Genomic DNA, 19169 nt, shown 5'->3' on the forward strand with positions numbered 1-19169 from the left:
ATGGGTGATGTTTTTGATATCGCAACTGCTGAACTGCATATGCATCTTCCTGATCTTGACCAAATTATTACAGGTCTTGAGAGGGAATTTAACTTGTCAGATCGTCAAAAAGATGTTATTAGTTGTGTACAGTCTGGACATGTCAAAGACTTTCTCCTTGCTATTCCTATGGGTGGTCGTGGACAACGTATGTCGCCGGTTGAGTATCGGGTTATTTTTCGTTACTGCCTCATAATCCCTTTGTATACTGCTGTCATGTATGTATGAAAAGTTGCCTTGACGCTTTTGGAGATCATGCGACACAGTGCAAGCACTTTTCAGGCCGGGTTTACATACAAACATGATCATGTACGTGACATTTTATATAATGCGGTCTAGCGTGTTGGTATACAAGTGAAGGAGGCTCCTGTCAACTTCCTCGCTTAGTGATCCTAAAAAAGGTAGATCGACGTTTCGCCCTGCAATCACAGGGGTATCTCTTTTTGTGTGGATGTCACAGGGGTATCTCTTTTTGTTGGTTTTGTTAATAGAGTTTTTGGAGTAAGGCAAACAGCTATTAGTGCAACTACATCGAAGGCAGAGAAACATAAAGGAGCGTGCATGGCTAACCAACACTATTTTGTCCCATTTGCATTTGATATATTTGGTTTTTTGGCGCCAGATGCTGTTGAGTTGTTTAGGAGGGTGTAGAAAGTGTACATTAGACAACAATGTGATGACAGCTGGTCTCACGAATATATGTTTAGAAGGATTGAATTTGTGAGTTGTTTAGGAGGGTGTAGAAAGTGTACATTAGACAACAATGTGATGACAGCTGGTCTCACGAATTTGTGTTTAGAAGGATTGAATTTGTTATTCATAAAGGACTAACGGCGCAATTTGTAGCGCGCTCGACCTCTAAATCATTTGTTTGATTTATTTTTCATATCAATAAATATATTTTTTGATTATAAAATAAAAATAAAAATATAGTTCAAAGTTCAACTTAGAACCAAAGCAGATACAAAACAAAGCCAACCAATACACCTACAAGTGCAAAATTGCTAACTTGTAAAGATGCAGAAGATAGCAGCACCCCCTTCTTCTTACGTTTCACCATGCTACCTTGATCGTTGACTATTACATTACCTTTAAGAAAAAGGAATGGCGCTTCGGCATCTGAAAAGTATATTTATACCTTATCATTGTCTTCAAATCCACCTGGAACATTGTTGTGCCGTTAGAAACCTCTGTAATAAGCGGTTTCCCAAGGTACTCCAACAGTTCTAACCGTCTCTTTTCGATAAGTTGTCCTACCTGTTCCTTGACGAAACCCAGGAATTGTCACATTTCCCACTGGAACATTTAAGTTTTGGGCATAGTAAATGGTGACATTGAGGGTGTCGTAGTAAGTTTTGGGGTAACTTTCGCTGCCATCGTCTCTGTTGTTGAATTTAATGTCGAAGAATATAGTGGTATTCTCGGTGTCATTAGAGGTTTTGTCGAGGGCAGGAACGTAGATTTCTTCAATCGAGAGAACAGGATCAGAACACACCAAGCCAAAGCAGAGGAAGAAAATAGCAAGACTTAGGTTGAAAATGAATCCTGGGATGTGCAGATGAGAACCTCTGCTTGAATTTGCCATTGGAACGGAGTATAAAATCCCAAGAAAAACAAGTTAGCAAACGCCAGAAGGTTTTGTTGCAACTGTTTGGATCAATTTCTATGAAAGCATTTCTCTGATAACAAGTTTGGTCACGCAGAGTTATAGCGTACTATTGCATGAGAGGCACAATGCCACAATGTTTGCGCGTGGATGATTGTTAACTTATGCTTATGAGAGTATATATTAACGAAAGCTGAAAGAAAAAGAAACAAAATGGAAAGTTCAACTCTCGCTCCTTGTTTTGGTCAACTCAGTAATATAAACGAAAAATGGTTTGGAGAAAATAATATATAATGGTTCTGAAAATATTCCCTTACTTAAATAGTTCACATTAGCACCCAAACTTGCAACCTCGGGAGTCACTTAATAGGGACTCTCCTTAGGCGATCGGGAGTCACTTAAGATTCTTCTATTTCACGATCCTGTGCTCCGTATTCTTTCCTTTAGTAGCAAGTTTTTGGGTAGGATAGATATCCTTATCTGCTCTTCCCATGCTTTCCCCACCTTTTTTTAGTAGTTTTCTTCTCTGCAACACTCACAAACTACTAAATCTCGTTTTATCATGGCTGATCAATCAACCATCCCCCTCACCCCTGTAGAACCCTCTCTTGGTTCTCACAGACATCACAACCCCGCTTGGAGTTCTCTTTTCCAAAATGAAGCGAGCTCTTCATCTAATCCTGATATGCTATTGCGTAGATTTTCTTATGAATTGGTGGAGGGAGTTGCTGAGATCGCTAACAACATAGTGCATCAAGGTGCCGACTTTTGGAGCGAATATGTGGTGGGTTTCTTCTTTGGAAAAAGATTGCCATTTCTATTTGTAAAGAACACACTGAGCAAAATTTGGAAGCTTAAAGGGGATTTCTCTATTTCCACTGACAAAGAACTATATTACTTCAAGTTCAACGTGGAAGAAGATAGGAGAAAGGTTCTAGATGCAGAGCCAATATTTCTCGCAGGTAAACTGTTTGTTATAACACAGTGGACCCAGGAAGTTGAAGCTCAGAAGAATGAAATAAAATCCCTTCCTATTTGGGTAAAACTAATGGATCTACCAAAAGAGTTGTGGACTGATGATGGTCTGGGGTTTGTGGCAAGCCTGGTGGGTAAGCCTAAGAGAATGGATGAGCAAACTAAACGGAAACAAAGGCTTAACTATGCAAATGTCTGCGTGGTAGTTTCCATAGACTTTGATTTTAGAACTGAAGTTAAAGTTAAAATGCTTGGAAAAGAGGTAACTATAAAGCTGGAATATCCGTGGGTTCCTATTTCATGTGCTCTATGTAAAATATATGGTCACAAGGAGAACAAATGTCCGGAGAAACCCACCCAAGTTTGGGTAAGAAAGAGTACACCGCAAGAAGTAAATAGAGGTTTGAATGTAGGTTCTACATCTAGGGAAATACCAAGTCCAGTGGAGGTAACACCAGTAGATCTGGAGGTTGAAGAGGGACATGGGGTTTTTCAAGAACAAGAAAGAATTACAGAGAATAGTCAGGCTATAGTGGTATGGAATAACAATGCTGTAAGGGAGATCTTGAAGGTACTGTAAGTACAGACACTACAAGCCTCAGTCAAAGGTACAGAGAAGGTAAGGGAAGCAGAAAAAGTGAATACGATTACTTCTCTTCCCCAACTACCCAATAGCCGAGAAAGAAATATGTACGAAGGGTTAGTTGCTGAAAATGAGGAGGTAGATGATATGGATGACCAATCAGATTATGAGGAAGAAATGTTTAATGACCACTAGCCTAAAAACAGGTCGAGGCATGAAACGTCTTCAGAGGATTGGTCAACTGTAAAGCCAAAAAGAAGCAAAAGAATCCAAGAACGTTCTTCGGGAGAAATTGAGCCTACTCTCGCAATGATGAAGAAGGTAAAGTCACTAACCAAAAACAAAAAGAGGTATCTTGAAGATTATACAAAAGAGTTTTGGGACGACACTATGGGGCTCACATATGTGTGTTGTGCTTGTGGGTGTTTTTTCTGTGACTATGAGAAAACGCAACTTCATCTTAGGAAAGATCATCCTAAGATAGTAAAGCAATTGAAGGCTAAAAAGTAGGAGATCAAATGAGATGATTCCTATGAATACTTGCTTGTGGTATGTGTAATGTCACTTGTGTGAGGGCTTCATGCCTGTTGTAGTCTTTGTATGCTCCCTTTGTCTTTGATTGGGGCTTGTGGATTGAAGGCAGATGGTCCCTCAGGCTATGGTTGATGGGGTTGCTGATTGTGGTTTTATGCCAGTGTAGGGAGAAATCGTTTTAGGTTTGATGCCTTATGTTCTGTGTACCTCCTTCTAATGACCATACTCTTAGGGAGGGTATGTAATGCTTCTCTATGTGCAATAAACAGGTGGGGGTCTGCCTTAACCCCAGCAAACTTTTCAAAAAAAAAAAAATAGTTCACATTCATGACTGTCTGTCTTTACCAGAAAATTCTGACTTTGGTATTGGAATTTGCAACTAAACCTTCTGTGCAGCTTACACAACTTAAGTTGACATCAATGCTGGTCAGGTATGTTGACATTCAGTAATCTCAACTTCCACATCGCCATATTGTACTGAAATTGTAGCAATATAGCTAGCATGACTACATCACTCTAAATGGGTTCAATTCGGTCCCCAGATTCACAGTTATATTTTTCAAATTATGGTGCGAAAGCAAGATTTTTATCATTAAGTTGCATCGTGGGGCACACAAATTGTGTGGGCGTGTGGCATGCGTTAAAGTGGAAGTACACCCACTCAAAGGCGGAGCTACAAAATTTTCTTTTCCCGGGCAGCCGGGGCTGAGACGAAAATCTATCTATATATATATAAAAGCTCGCGCACATTCTTTCTCCTCACTATATCGCTCTATTTTACACCCCGAGTAATATTAGTGGCTCCTAAAAAAGAGGAGGTGCTAATAATTAGAAACACCTCTCCAGATTTGTTTAAATCTCCCTTATCTATTCTTATATTACTTTAACCTCCCCGAATTCCAAATAAACAAAACCCAAAGCAACGCCTCTTGAAGTTCTAATAACCCCACGGCTCCTGTCACAGCTCGAATTTCTAAACAATTACAAAATGAATATTTAAAATATAAATATCTCAAACATCACTATGTTCAATTGTCTAAAAACCCAGGCTATGACGGGGTGAATACAACTCATGCCAAAACCGAAAACCCACATCATAAAAGAATCAACTTAACAACAAAACATCTCCAAAATTTCTCAACTATCACTTTATTAAAAGACTATCTTCCGTCCAAAAATCATCAATATAAAACTCTAAGAATAATAGGTCTTCAACATCGTATTCTCATGTCATGATGAATATGAAACTACGTTATTACATATTTCCAAAAAAGATCAGACCTAATAAAAGAACTAAAGGACTGCTCCAGGAAACAAATCCAAATCAATCGTCGTGGTTCCACTGCCTTCTACTTATGTTCCCAAGAACACACCCACGTTGCCAAAACAAAGCAAACATGGGTCAGCAAAATGGAATTTGCTGGTATGAGTAGAGTAACAACATAAATACAATGTCATACTTTAATTATCCAAACAATCACTTTATATATTTCCATAACTTAATCATTCTCAGCTTGAAAGACAAGTAGTTCCGTCATTTCAACGGGCATAGTTTCTTCCCAAGCAAGACTTCCATTCTATAAACTCATTATAATAACCCATTTTAATTACTTAATAATTGAATTAAATCTCACCGATATCCACTTCGGTATAAGGGTAGGACAGCGTCCCTGCACAAAAGATTATTAAGTCCTACCCTCCTGTAAACGGAAGTTAGAAATTTTATATATCATATGTAGATATCCTATACGTATTCAAATGTAAACCCAAGCACACTCGCACAATCAAATTAATTTCTCTTATTAATTAGTTAATTACTTTTCTTATACACCCACCCTTTAGTACCTATGTACCTTAGGTCATGCTCGCCACATTCAATGAATACCCAGGTCATTCATGGCACAGTCAATGAATACCCACCTATCACATGACATCTTCAGTTATAAAATCCCATTTCCAAAACTGAGGCGTGGAGAGATTCTAAAAGGGTGTGGTAAATTTGTTGAGAACACTATTGAATTTTATTGCATATGTTATTTCAGAGAACGGAGGAGTATATTGTTTCTTGTATTATTGTTTACTCATTATTAATATAGATTGATGTCTAAGTGTCATAGCGTCGTATATCATAAAAGACTGATATATCACATATTGGTTAATACACGTACACACGTATATATATAAAGTCTTAGCCTAACGCCAAGCACGCTAATAGCCCTAGTTCTATCATAATAGACCGAATCATTTGTCGAGCCAAAGGTCAAACTTGGTCAACTTGTCAAAGTCAACCTGCCAAGGGTCAACAATAGTCAACCAGTCCTAAACTCATCCAACCAAAAACCTAAAGACTAAGGCCTAAAGTGTTTAGTCTTTTCCAAGCTTAATCTAAACTTAAGCCCATAAATTTATAACCTGACCCTCTTGGATTTATTTTAAGTTCTATGGACATCACCCATCCAAAATAGAACTGGCCCAAAACTAATAGGTTTCGGCCCAAAACAAAAATAGATTTTGGCCCAATCCAAAAATAATAGAATCCGGCCCAACAACTAACTAATGTTAGGCCCAAGCCCAACCGACCAAACAGGTCGTCTTCCTCCCTCACCAGCAGCCTCTCCTCCACCACTTCCACCGATCAACCATCCACATTTGACCCCTCTAAACCCAATGGTTTTAACCCTTCTGAAAACCCCCATCTATCGATACCATCATAACTCGATTCCTCTTACATCCAAAACTCAACCCCCGACCGCTATTAACAACCCCCTTCAAGCTTTAACATCCCCCCACTCTACAGTACTCACACACACACTACCAACAACTATCAGACAGCCAAACCAACTACGAAATAATCCACATCAATAACCCTTCCTCCACGCTGGGTCGTCCACCATTAACGACCCCTCCAAGCTTAGACAGTCCACATTCGACAACCCTCACACACCCCTACTACCACCAAACATCAAACCATTAACAACAACATTATACACATAATAAACATTCAAACAATATACAGGTTTTAACTCCTTCAGGGACGATTTCTCTATCCTCTGGGCTTAGCTTGCGCAGCCATTAACTCCTTCAGAGTTCCAACAGTTCAATAAATCTAACCGATTTTAACAATAACAACCAGAATAATCACCGATGAGAGGAAGAGCAGAAAAATAAGCGGAAACATTGTACTATAGTAAAACTTTTTATCTCTGTATAGACAAGAAAAAGAAAACTAAACTACTCACCCATGATACGCTCCTACTACCCGCTGATATCAGCTATCAGAAAAATCTTCCTTTTCCTCTCTCAGTATAACTCTCTTTTTTCCTCTGTGTTTAAACTCTCCCCATAAACTCTTACGTGTTTCCCATTTTTTTTATTTGAAAACCCCCCGAAAATAGCGAATGGGGTTTATCCTCTATCTTTACCCTATCTCTTTATAATCTTTATCTATCTATTATTATTATTATTATTATTTATTGTACTAGGAAAATATAATTAATAAAACATGGGGTGTTGTAATATACACACCTTAAAGGAATCTCGTCCCGAGATTCTAGGAGATAACGTAGATTAACAAAACAAACACTACGCCAAGCAATAATTCTTCTAAGTTAACTGATCATATCTCAACGACTGAAGTTTATGTGATAATTTAAAACATGTCAGCAAGATTAATTACACTTCATTTACAACTTACACCAAAAGGTCATGATAAACAAATATAAAAAATGAGATATAAGTGTATACCCAAGTATACACACCTTAAAAGGAATACACATATACAACATCATATAGATAGGCAAAATAATATGCAAATCATATACTTTGAAAGTGTGTCTATATACGTATAGAACCCAAGAAATACGTGTATACGCTAGTATACACAACTCAAAAGAATAAACGTAATTAGTTTCTTCAATTGCCAACACTTAAGTAAACTCATTATTTCTCAATTTAGCAAAACTCATATTCTTCGAGTTAAATCATACTAAGAAGACAAGGTAGTTCCTCTCACACCGAGGCAGTTAGTTCCACTCTTAGTATTTCCCAACTAATCCAAAGAGTTTAACAATAAATATACATATAATAATTTACTTTTCAACAATTTTCCCTGTCAAAACTATTCGTTTAAAAACTCATGTGTTTCATCCACCACCTTAGTGTTTACAAATATATCAACATTTCTCTCTGTGTCTCATGAACACCACATGTTCGAAAATGAATATATAAAACGTATAGGCTAATTCATATCATCAACGACCTACACTATGTTCACAATCACATAGGATCAAACACCTACAATGTGAGACATGCACACTGGCTCACACACCAACGATATACAAGTATACACTGGTTCACACACCAACGATGCATACAAGCTCTCTACTATCACATAGGATCAAACACCAATGATGTGTGGTATGCATACTGGATCACACTCCAATGGTGTACATGTATACATTGGATCAACTCCAATGATGCATACAGAGAGATGCTATGTATATTGGATCACACACCAACGATATACATAACTTGGACAATATCAACAATTCCAAATTCAACATTCACCGAAAGGGTTTCTTTATTCCTTGGATAATTCCAAATTACTCAAATATGAAATTTTAAAATAACAATTTCTTCTTTAGCCAATACTTACTTAAAATAGAAAACTCCGTTAGGAAAATAACACTATAACATGCTAAACAATTTCGATTATAAATTTCATAAGAAACTAACTGTTAAAACAACCAGCATTTTATTTTCATAATCATACGATAATTTCTTGCATGCTAAGTACCAATAGAGGAACTAGTAAATAACAAATTCAAACATACCTAACATTAACCATTGTAGTTCTTAACAAAGTGTCCCAACTGTCCACATTTATAACATTTGCCTACTAGTTCATTTGGTTTAGAACATCTTCGAATAGTATGCCCAACTTCCCCACAGTTCAAACAATTACCATCAAATTTTTTTAGTGAAGTACTAACGTCCTTATTCACATGCTTACTTGTTTGCCTATTATATGGGTGATGGCGACTTTTTCTCTGCCCTTGACGTGGTTGACTAGAAATAAGGTGTAAGCTGACTTGTTTTGGGGCATTCTCTTTAAACCTCTCATCTTTGGGTTCATTATCCAATTGTTCATATTTTAATGCCAAATCTAACACGCGATCAAAAGTTTCTGAATCAAATGGTATCAAATAACTCGATAGATATGGCTCTAGTCCACGGATGAACTTCTGGTTCTTTTTTACTTGGGTATCAGGAGCATACCTCGATAGTTCATTGAACTTAGTCACGTACTCCGTAACAGTTTCCCCTCCTTTGGTCAGATTAAAGAATTTCTCAGTTAATTGCTCCTTAACAACATTAGGAACAAACCTTCCCTCAAATCTTACCTGGAAATCCTCCCAAGTCATAGTTCCTACATCCACATTATCCTTGATAGACCTCCACCAAAATAAAGCTGTCCCCTCCAACTGGTGGGAAGCCAACTCCTACTTCTGCACCTCAGTGAGTTACATCTTAGCAAACACGGACTCACACATAGTAACCCATTTCTCAGCATCAATGGCCCCTTTCTCTCCCTTGAACTTCTGGCCTCCTAAAGTTGCAAAATCCTTGTTTCTCCTAGCAAAAGGATCCCCTAGATTAGCATGTTGACCCCTCTGAATAGTTTGCTCCAACTAAGTTAATATTGCTCCCAAATCAGCAGATATGGTATTACTTCCAGTACCAGTAATGTCATTGTCATCTCCAGCCATCACCTTAAAATAAAACGGACTTCTATTAGTACTTCAAACATCTTAAACTCAAATACACCCAATCACCACATTCCGAGGATCACCTAGACCTTCCAAATCTAGGCTAACCTAGGCTCTGATACCAAAATGTCATAGCCCAAATTTTTAAACAATTACAAAGTGAATATTTGAAATATAAATATCTCAAACATCACTATGTTCAATTGTCTAAAAACCCAGGCTATGACTGGGTGGACACAACTCATGCCAAAACCGAAAAACCCACATCATAAAAGAATCAACTTAACAACAAAACATCTCCAAAATTTCTCAACCATCACTTTATTAAAAGACTATCTTCCGTCCAAAAATCATCAATATAAAACTCTAAGAATAATAGGTCTTCAACATCGTATTCTCATGTCATGATGAATATGAAACTACGTTATTACATACTTCCAAAAAAGATCAGACCTAATAAAAGAACTAGCGGATTGCTCCAGGAAACAAATCTAAATCAATCGCCGTGGTTCCACTGCCTTCCACCTATGTTCCCAAGAACACACCCACGTTGCCAAAACAAAGCAAACATGGGTCAGCAAAATGGAATTTGCTGGTATGAGTAGACTAATAACATAAATACAATGTCATACTTTAATTATCCAAACAATCACTTTATATATTTCCATAACTTAATCATTCTCAGCTTGGAAGACAGGTAGTTCTGTCATTTTAACCGACATAGTTTCTTCCCAAGCAAGACTATCATTATATTAACTTATTATAATAACCCATTTTAATTACTTTATAATTGAATTAAATCTCACCGATATCCACTTCGATATAAGGGTAGGACAGCGTCCCTACATAAAAGATTATTAAGTCCTACCCTCCTACAAACGGAAGTTAGAAATTTTATATATCATATGTAAATATTCTATAGGTATTCAAATGTAAACCCAAGCACACTCGCACAATCAAATTAATTTCTCTTATCAATTAGTTAATTACTTTTCTTATACACCCACCCTTTAGTACCTATGTAACTTAGGTCATGCTCGCCACATTCAATGAATACCTAGGTCATTTATGGCACAGTCAATGAATACCCACCTATCACATGACATCTTCAGTCATAAAATCTCATTTCCAAAACTGAGGTGTGGAGAGATTCTAAAAGGGTGTGGTAAATTTGTTGAGAACACTATTAAATTTTATTGCATTTGTTATTTCAGAGAACGGAGGAGTATATTGTTTCATGTATTATTGTTTACGCGTTATTAATATAGATTGATGTCTAAGTGTCATAGCGTCGTATATCATAAAAGACTGATATATCACATATTAGTTAATACACGTACACACGTATATATATAAAGTCTTAGCCTAACGCCAAGCATGCTAATAGCCGTAGTCCTATCATAATAGACCTAATCATTTGTCGAGTCAAAGGTCAAACTTGGTCAACTGGTCAAAGTCAATCTGCCAAAGGTCAGCAATAGTCAACCAGTCCTAAACTCATCCAACCAAAAACCCAAAGACTAAGGCCTAAAGTGTTTAGTCTTTTCCGAGCCCAATCTAAACTTAAGCCCATAAATTTATAACCTGGCCTACTTGGATTTATTTTAAGTTATATGGACATCACCCATCCAAAATAGAACTGGCCCAAAACTAATAGGTTTCGACCCAAAACAAAAATAGATTTCGACCCAACCCAAAAATAATAGAATCCGGCCCAACAACTAACTAATGTTAGGCCCAAGCCCAACTAGGTATTCATTGAATGTGCCATGAATGACCAAATTGTTTGGATTGCCCTAGAGAGGAACTAAGGTATTCGCCTTGCGGGGTTAGTTGTATTCCTTGAGTGTACGAGAATGTAGGGTTAGGTATTCCTTGAATGTGGCGGAAATGACCCAGGGCATTCATTGAATGTGCCATTAATGGCCTGTTAGTGATATGATATGTATTCCTTGAATGTGGCGGGAATGACCTAAGGTATTCATTGAATGTGCCATGAATGACCTGAGTTTTATGCCCAAAGAGGCTGTGAAATATATGTATGAAAGCCCAGATATGGCTATGATATTGTGGTATTCGGTGGGAGAGAGGCACACAGTGTGATAATTTGGCAAATGTGTGGAGTGCAAATCGTGGAGTAGGTACTAAAGGGTGGGTGTATAAGAAAAGAAATCGATTAATTAATAAAAGAAATTGATTTGATTTTACGGGTGTGCTTGGACTTGCATGTGCATACTTAAAGGATATTTACAAATGTTTATTTAGAATTTCTAACTTTCGTTTGCAGGAGGGTAGGACTTAATAATATTTTGTGTAGGGACGCTGTCCTACCCTTATACATAAGTGGTATCGGTAAGATTTAATTAAATTACTAAGTTATTAAAATGAGTTATTATAGTGAGTTTATATAATGGAAGTCTTGCTTAGGAAGAAACTATGCCGGTTGAAATGACGGAACTACCTATCTTCCAAGTTGAGAATGATTAAGATATGGGTACATATAAAGTGTTTGTTGGATAATTAAAGTCTGGAAATTATTTTATGTTGTTAGTCTACTCATACCAGCAAATTCTATTTTGCTGACCCATGCTTGCTTTGTTTTGGCAACGTGGGTGTGTTCTTGGGAACATAGGTGGAAGGCAGTGGAACCACGGTGTGTGATTTGGATTCTTGCCTGGAGCAGTCCGTTAGTTCTTTTATTAGGTCCGATTCTTATTGGAATGATGTAATAACGTAGTTTACATTTTCAGCATGACATGAGAATATGGTAGTGAGGACTTTTATTCTTAGAGTTTGTTTGACGTTTTGTTTTGGACGGAAGATAGCTTCTTAATAAAGTGATGGTGGATAATTCTTGGGATTATTTAATTTAAGTTGATTCTTTATGATGTGGGTTTTCGGTTTTGGCATGTGTTGTATCCACCCTGACATAACCTAGGTTTTTAGACAATTGAACCTAGTGATGTTTGAGATATTTATATTTCAAATATTCACTTTGTAATTGTTTAGAAATTCGGGCTGTAATATTTTGGTATCGGAGCTTAGGATAGCTTAGATTAAGAAAGTCTAAGTGATCCTCGGATGTGGAATATGGGTTATAGTGTTGAGAATTTTGGAAATATGTGAATATTAACAGGAGTTTTGTTTGAAACTGTAGATCATGGTTGAGACATGAAATGGCAATACTACTGGACCTGCAGTGAACACTCCAAACATGCATGTCGAGGACAGTTGAATCGTTATTGCGGCCTATCTGTAATAACCAAAGATATTCAAGGAGATCCTTTTGCTAAGTGCAATAAGGAGTTTGGTACTCTTGGTGGGTAGCGATTTACTGGTGTTGGGAACGCGATCGCAGCGGAGTCTTGGATTCAAAGTTGTGAAAATGTATTTGAGCGTATGCAGCTTACTGAGGTACAGAAGCAGGAGTTAGCTGCTCACCAACTTGATGACGCTGCTAGGTTTTGGTGGCGAGCTCTCACCCCTAGTCTGGACACTAGAACTTTGACTTGGGAGGACTTCAAGATTAGATTTGAGAGTAAGTTCATTCCTGAAGCAATAAAAGAGCAGTTGGCTCAACAGTTCTCTGAGTTAACTCAAGACGGGAAGTTTGTGACTGGGTATGTGACCAAGTTTAATGAGTTATCGAGGTTTGCTCCCCATCTTGTGGATACTGATAAGAGGAAAAACCAAAAGTTCATATGTGGACTAGAGAATTACTTGTCCAGCAAGTTGATTCCTTTTGACGGGGACACATTTGATCGTGTGTTGGACTTGGCATTGAGATATGGGAGCAGAATGCAACCCTAAGAGAGTCGAGGGGGAAGAGGAAGTTTGGTGAGATACCAGTTGTTGGCCCTAGGCCTATTGAGTGCAGGCAGCCGAATAGGTTTAGGCCTTATGATTTTGCTCAGAGGTCCGTTTCAGAGACCACCATCCCAGGGGCTTCAGGGAGGATTTCACCAGCATGGTGTATTCCGACCCCCTAGGGAGGATTTGCACAGCAGGGTGGTTATAGGCCACCGGGGCACCCTAGAGGCTATAGACCTCAGGGGAATCAGTAGCCAAGGCAGGGTAACCAGTTTTAGGGTCGTGCTCCCGCTCTTCCGTATCGACCAACAACGTTACCTTTACCTGCACCAGCACTTAGAGCCATAGTTCCTATTGAAAGGGCTTGCTGGGAGTGTAAACAGGTGGGTCATTTATCTCGTTATTGCCCTACCAAGCAGGGCAATCAGCAGAACAGAGCACCAGCACCAGCACCAGTCACTCGTGCTAGAGCCTATGCAGCTATGCTAGGACATGGGAATGTTGAAGGTACCTTTAGTTCATCTCAGTTTATATTCAAAGTTTTGTTTGATTCGGGTGCTTCACATTCCTTTATATCTCGTCAGTATGTTGAGAAAGAACGTTTTAAAACTACACCCTTATCTAAACCTTTGTGTGTTGAGACACCACTAGGAGGTTCTATTACCTTATATGACGAGTGCAAAGGTTTTAAGTTGTATTTCTTAGACCGTGTCTTTGTGGTAAACTTGATAGTTTTGGGGTTTGAGGGTTTCCATTTCATACTTGGTATGGACTGGTTGACGCGTTATTATGTTACCTTGGATTGTGTGAGGAGAGAAGTTATAGTGAATACACCTGACATTATGAGGTTGATTCACACTTGTGTTAGTAAGGAGGACTCTATGATGTCTAGTTTCCTGTGCTCTATAGAGATACCTATGAGGGATATCAGCGATGTGGAAGTAGTGAGAGACTTCGAAGATGTTTTTTAGGAGATTCCAGGGTTGCCACCCAAGAGGGAGGTGGAGTTTCTTATAGACTTGTTACCAGGAACTGCACCAGTTTCAAAGTCGGCTTACCGGTTGGCGCCTAAGCTATTGGGCAAAATGAAAGTGCAAGTCGAGGAATTACTCAAGAAGGGGTAAGAGTTTAAGTTTTAGTGATTTTGTTTTTGGCTTAACCATATCTTTTGAGTATATGGGTTTGAATCTTTTAAGGTGTGTATGACCAGGTTCATACGACCGAGCAACTCACCATGGGGTGCGCCTACTATTTTTGTTTTGAAGAAGGATGGTACTTTGAGGATGTGTATTGACTTCAGGAATTTGAACTAGGTGACTATAAAAAATAAGTATCCGCTTCCTAGGATTGATGATTTGTTGGACTAGTTGAAAGGGGCTAAGGTATTTTCAATGTTTGATTTAAGGACTGGTTATTATCATATGGGAGTTGAGGAGAAGAGCATTCCTTTGACTGCATTTAGAACTCGGTATGGTTTGTATGAGTTTTCTGTGATGCCTTTTGGGTTGACGAATGCACCTGCATTCTTTATGGACCTGATGAATCGTATTTTCAGGCCCTATTTGGATAAATTTGTGATTGTTTTCATTGATGACATTTTAGTGTATTCACAAAACACAGAAGAACATAAAATGCATTTGAAGATAGCGATGCAGACGTTTAGAGAACAGAAGTTGTATGCTAAGTTTAGCAAGTGCCATTTTTGGGAAGAAGAAATTCGTTTCTTAGGACATGTGGTATCTAGTGAAGGGATTGCTGTAGACCTTGAGAAGGTTGCTGCAGTGAAAGAATGGAAACAACCAACCACTGTTATAGAGATTAGGAGTTTTTTGGGGTTAGCTGGATACTACCGAAGATTTATTGAGAAGTTGTCGCTTATTGCAGCTCCGCTCACGAAGTTAATTAGGAAGGATGTGAAGTTTATGTGGACTAATGATTGTGAGAAGGCTTTCTTAGAATTGAAATAGAGGTTGTCTACAGCTCCAATTCTAGTAATCCCGACTAGAGGCGGAAAACTAGCAGTTTTTATAGATGCTAGTGGAACTGGTTTGGGGTGTGTGTTAATGCAAGACCAGAAGGTGGTGTCGTATGCTTCACGATAGTTGAAGATACATGAGAGACATTATCCTACCCATGACTTGGAGTTAGCGCTAGTGGTTTTCGCTTTGAAGGTGTGGAGGCATTATTTATATGGTGAGAAGTTCGAGCTTTACACAGATGACAAGAGTTTGAAGTATCTTTATTCATAGAAAGAGTTGAACATGAGACAACAGAGATGGATGGAATTCATAAATAGTTATGACTTCGAGATTCAGTATCACCCAGGCAAGGGCAATGTAGTTGCGGATGCACTTAGTCGATTGCCTGGTGTTTTGACCACTCTTATGGTGCAAGAGTGGAAGAGTTTAGAGACTATAGCAGCTTATGACGTCCGGACTACACCAGGTACAGATGAAGGGTATATATGCAGTTTGGAGGTTAGGCCAGTGATTTTCAGTAGAGTGATTACCATGCAACACAAAAACCAATTTCTTTTTAGTCGGTTAGATGATCTGGTCATTGATATTTTAGATGATTGTTCGTCTGATTGGGTAGTTGATTATGAGGGAGGATTGAGATTTCATGGGAGATTGTGTGCACCAGATGATGCAGAGTTAAAGAAGGAGATATTATATGAAGCTCATCCTTCTCGATTTACAATTTATCTTGGAGGAACGAAGATGTACCATGACTTGAAGAGGACCTTTTGGTGGGAAGGGATAAAAAGAGATGTCGGTGAATATATTTTTCAGTGTTTAACTTGTCAGTAGGTTAAGGCAGAACATCAAAGGCCTTCTGGATTATTGCAACCATTAGAGATACCGATGTGGAAATGGGAACACATTTCTATTGATTTTATTGATGGTTTGCCTAAGTCTCGGAGAGGTAATGAATCTATTTGGGTTTAATCAATAGTTACTTTCTTGATCAGATTACGCACTTACTTACCGAGTTTTCCCACATAATTAACACTTCATATATTCCTTCTGGATCTGTCAAATTTTGACATATTTCTTGATCAAGAAAATGAGTATGAGTACATGGAAGTTTTACTCTGCTCAATTGATGCAGTAGAAAACTCCTGTTAATGGCTTAAGAAAACTACATGATGCAACTGTTAAAACACACAAGCGGGACTTTAGTAAAAGAAAACGAATTGCTTTCTTGGCTATGATTTATAGAAATGCAGGAGGAGAAAGCCACACGGCAACTACTCAAATGGCAAGAACAATTAGCAAAGGGGAGGCCAACCTCTTGGCACTAGAATCGGTAGTCAATGTAGCCAGGCAAAGTAGAATGGAAGTTGTTACTTTCGAAGGGGATGCTCGACAAGTAGTGAAACTATTTCTGAAGACTTCCAACTCTTTCAACTGGGTTTGGTGACCATAGATAGTATTTTTGTTCATGTAAAAAAAATTATTCTACTACTATTAAAGCTACTACGAGCTGTGTAATGTCTCTACTCACAACTTAATTCATTGGAAAAAAATGAGACTAACAGTCAATGTAGCCAGGCAAAGTAGAATGGAGGCTGTTAATTTCGAAGGGGATGCTCGACAAGCAGTGAAACTATTTTTGAAGACTTCCAACTCTTTCAACTGGGTTTGGTGACCATAGATAGTATTTTTGTTCATGTAAAAAAAAATTATTCTACTACTGTTAGAGCTACTACGAGCTGTGTAATGTCTCTACTCACAACTTAGTTCATTGGGAGAAATGAGACTAACCATGGAAGTCTCATTTTTTCGCTAAAGGTAATTGATTTGATTTATAACAAAATGAATAGGCAGAGTATCTCCTTTCCTTGCACAGCTTTCTGCTTCAAAATTGACTTCCCTACATGTACTAGTGATCATGCGCCAATCTGGTCCCAAGTAGCCCATGACTTCCAATGCACTTGATCGATTATTTTGGAAGGCCATCACTGCTACAGTTGAGTTAGATTTGACCCAAAAAGTTTCTTCTAACCCATATGTAATGTTTTCTCAATTCTTAGAGAATAGGCAGAGTACCTCCTTTCCTTGCATAGCATTCTACTTCAAAATTGACTTCCCTCCATGTGCTGATGATCATGTGCCAATCCGGTTCCAAGTAGCCCTTGACTTCCAATGCACTTGATCAAATGCTTTGGAAGGCCATCACTGCTGCAGTAGAGTCATATTCGACCCAAGAAGTTTATTCCAACCCATGTGTAATGCTTTCTCAAATCTTAGAGCAATGTCTTGAGACTAAGGAAGAAATAACAAAAAAAAAAAAAAAAATGGCGTTGGCAAAAATCTTCGAATCATCACCCGAAATCGAAAAGTTCCTCTGCGAAAGATTACTCGACCAAACTTAACCAATATCAAAATGTTTTAAAGCTTTGTTCTCACTTAGTAATCTACGTGGCTCTGGACCGCGTGAAGCACTTATTCTTGCAACTAAAGATTCTTCAAATATGCTTGCCCATGAGGCAGTGTTTGCGTTAGGTCAAATGCAAGATGCGGAAGTGGTTCCTGCTTTAGAAAAGGTTCTCCAGGATCTTTCTTTACACCACATTGTTCGCCACGAGGCTGCTGAAGCTCTTGGGGCTATTGGTTTGGAAGGTAATACTCCCCTTCTAGAAAAGACATTGGTGTCCTGCTCAGGAGGTGAGAGAAACATGTGAGTTAGCTCTTGAAGGAATAGAGCAACAGAAGAATATTTGTCAAAATGAGGATTCAACAAAAGAGGTAGCATCACCGTTTCTTTCTGTTGATCCAGCCACACCTGCTTCTTGCTGTTCTTCTGTAGATCAGCTAAGGGAAATTCTTCTGGATGAAGAGAGAGGCATGTATCAGCAATATGCGGCTCTCTTTGCTCTTTGAAATCGTTGTGAAGATGTACCTTTCAATGCCATTGTTGATTCCTTAGGTGCTAGAAGTGCTCTTCTGCGACATGAGGTAGCATATGTCTTAGGCCAACTTCAAAATAAAGCTACCACTGCTGCCCTTTCTAGAGTACTTAAAGGATGTTAGTGAGCATCCGATGGTTAGACATGAAGCAGCTGAAGCACTTGGATCAATTGCAGATAGCCAAAGTGTCGAGCTTCTTGAGGAGTTTGCAAAGGATGTTGAACCCATTGTCTCCCAAAGCTGTGAAGTTGCTCTCAGCATGTTGGAGTTTGAAAATCTGGAAAGTCCTTTGAGTATCTCTTCATGTAGACACCTCAGGTGCAATAGCCTGCTCTATCAGACTTCGATGCCTTGCATGTTTTTTTATCAGTCAAATGGCAGTAGTGTGCCATTTACTAGGCATGTGTCAACCAAATTTAGCTAGGTTGAGTAATATGCGACTTCGCGTCTACCCACCCATGGGACACTTGCAATTGATTTTCATATTGGGATTATTTTTAAGTGCCTTCTTGAGAGGAACTTTTCAAATGTACTCTTCAATTTTCTCCCTTCATGTGATTAATTATGTATAAAGCTACAATTTTTTGAAAAAACAAAAGAAAAAAAATCCCCAAACCTTTGCCTTACATACAAAAGAAATAATAAAAAGAAAAAATAAAAATTAAACCCAAAAATACAAGGTTGTTCCTCCGTGCTCTTTACAATGACGCAAAAATTGGAAAATTAAATTAGATTTTTTTTTTAAAACTTTTTTTAGCGATTTTCTTCACGCCAATCCTCCTCATGAGTCTTCTGCAACCATGACATCTCTCTCCATCACAGGTGCTTTCTCTATGTTCTTCTTCTACTATTTTGTTTTCTTTAATTAATTTATTATTATTATTATTATTTTGATTTAATTAATGAGTTAAGAGTTAAATTTCAATTGACTATTTCAGTTT

At 38.2% G+C, this 19169-nt stretch overlaps 1 protein-coding gene and 1 pseudogene across 1 annotated transcript; one reads left to right on the top strand and one right to left on the bottom strand.

Moving 5' to 3' along the window:
• Positions 1–1219: 1219 nt before the first annotated feature.
• On the bottom strand, positions 1220–1624 carry LOC147477638 (protein NDR1-like). The gene has a single exon (XM_086586048.1). It carries the CDS (start codon positions 1622–1624, stop codon positions 1220–1222), a length of 405 nt encoding a protein of 134 aa, XP_086442174.1.
• Positions 1625–17615: 15991 nt separating this feature from the next.
• Positions 17616–18760, top strand: LOC147477639 (deoxyhypusine hydroxylase pseudogene; annotated as a pseudogene).
• Positions 18761–19169: the final 409 nt, after the last annotated feature.

This window comes from Coptis chinensis, chromosome 9 (assembly GCF_015680905.1).
Source record: "Coptis chinensis isolate HL-2020 chromosome 9, ASM1568090v1, whole genome shotgun sequence".
NCBI lineage: Eukaryota > Viridiplantae > Streptophyta > Magnoliopsida > Ranunculales > Ranunculaceae > Coptis > Coptis chinensis.

Bases quoted from the DNA above. Each gene is read 5' to 3' on its own strand.
- LOC147477638 (XM_086586048.1), bottom strand. From the start codon at position 1,624: ATGGCAAATTCAAGCAGAGGTTCTCATCTGCACATCCCAGGATTCATT.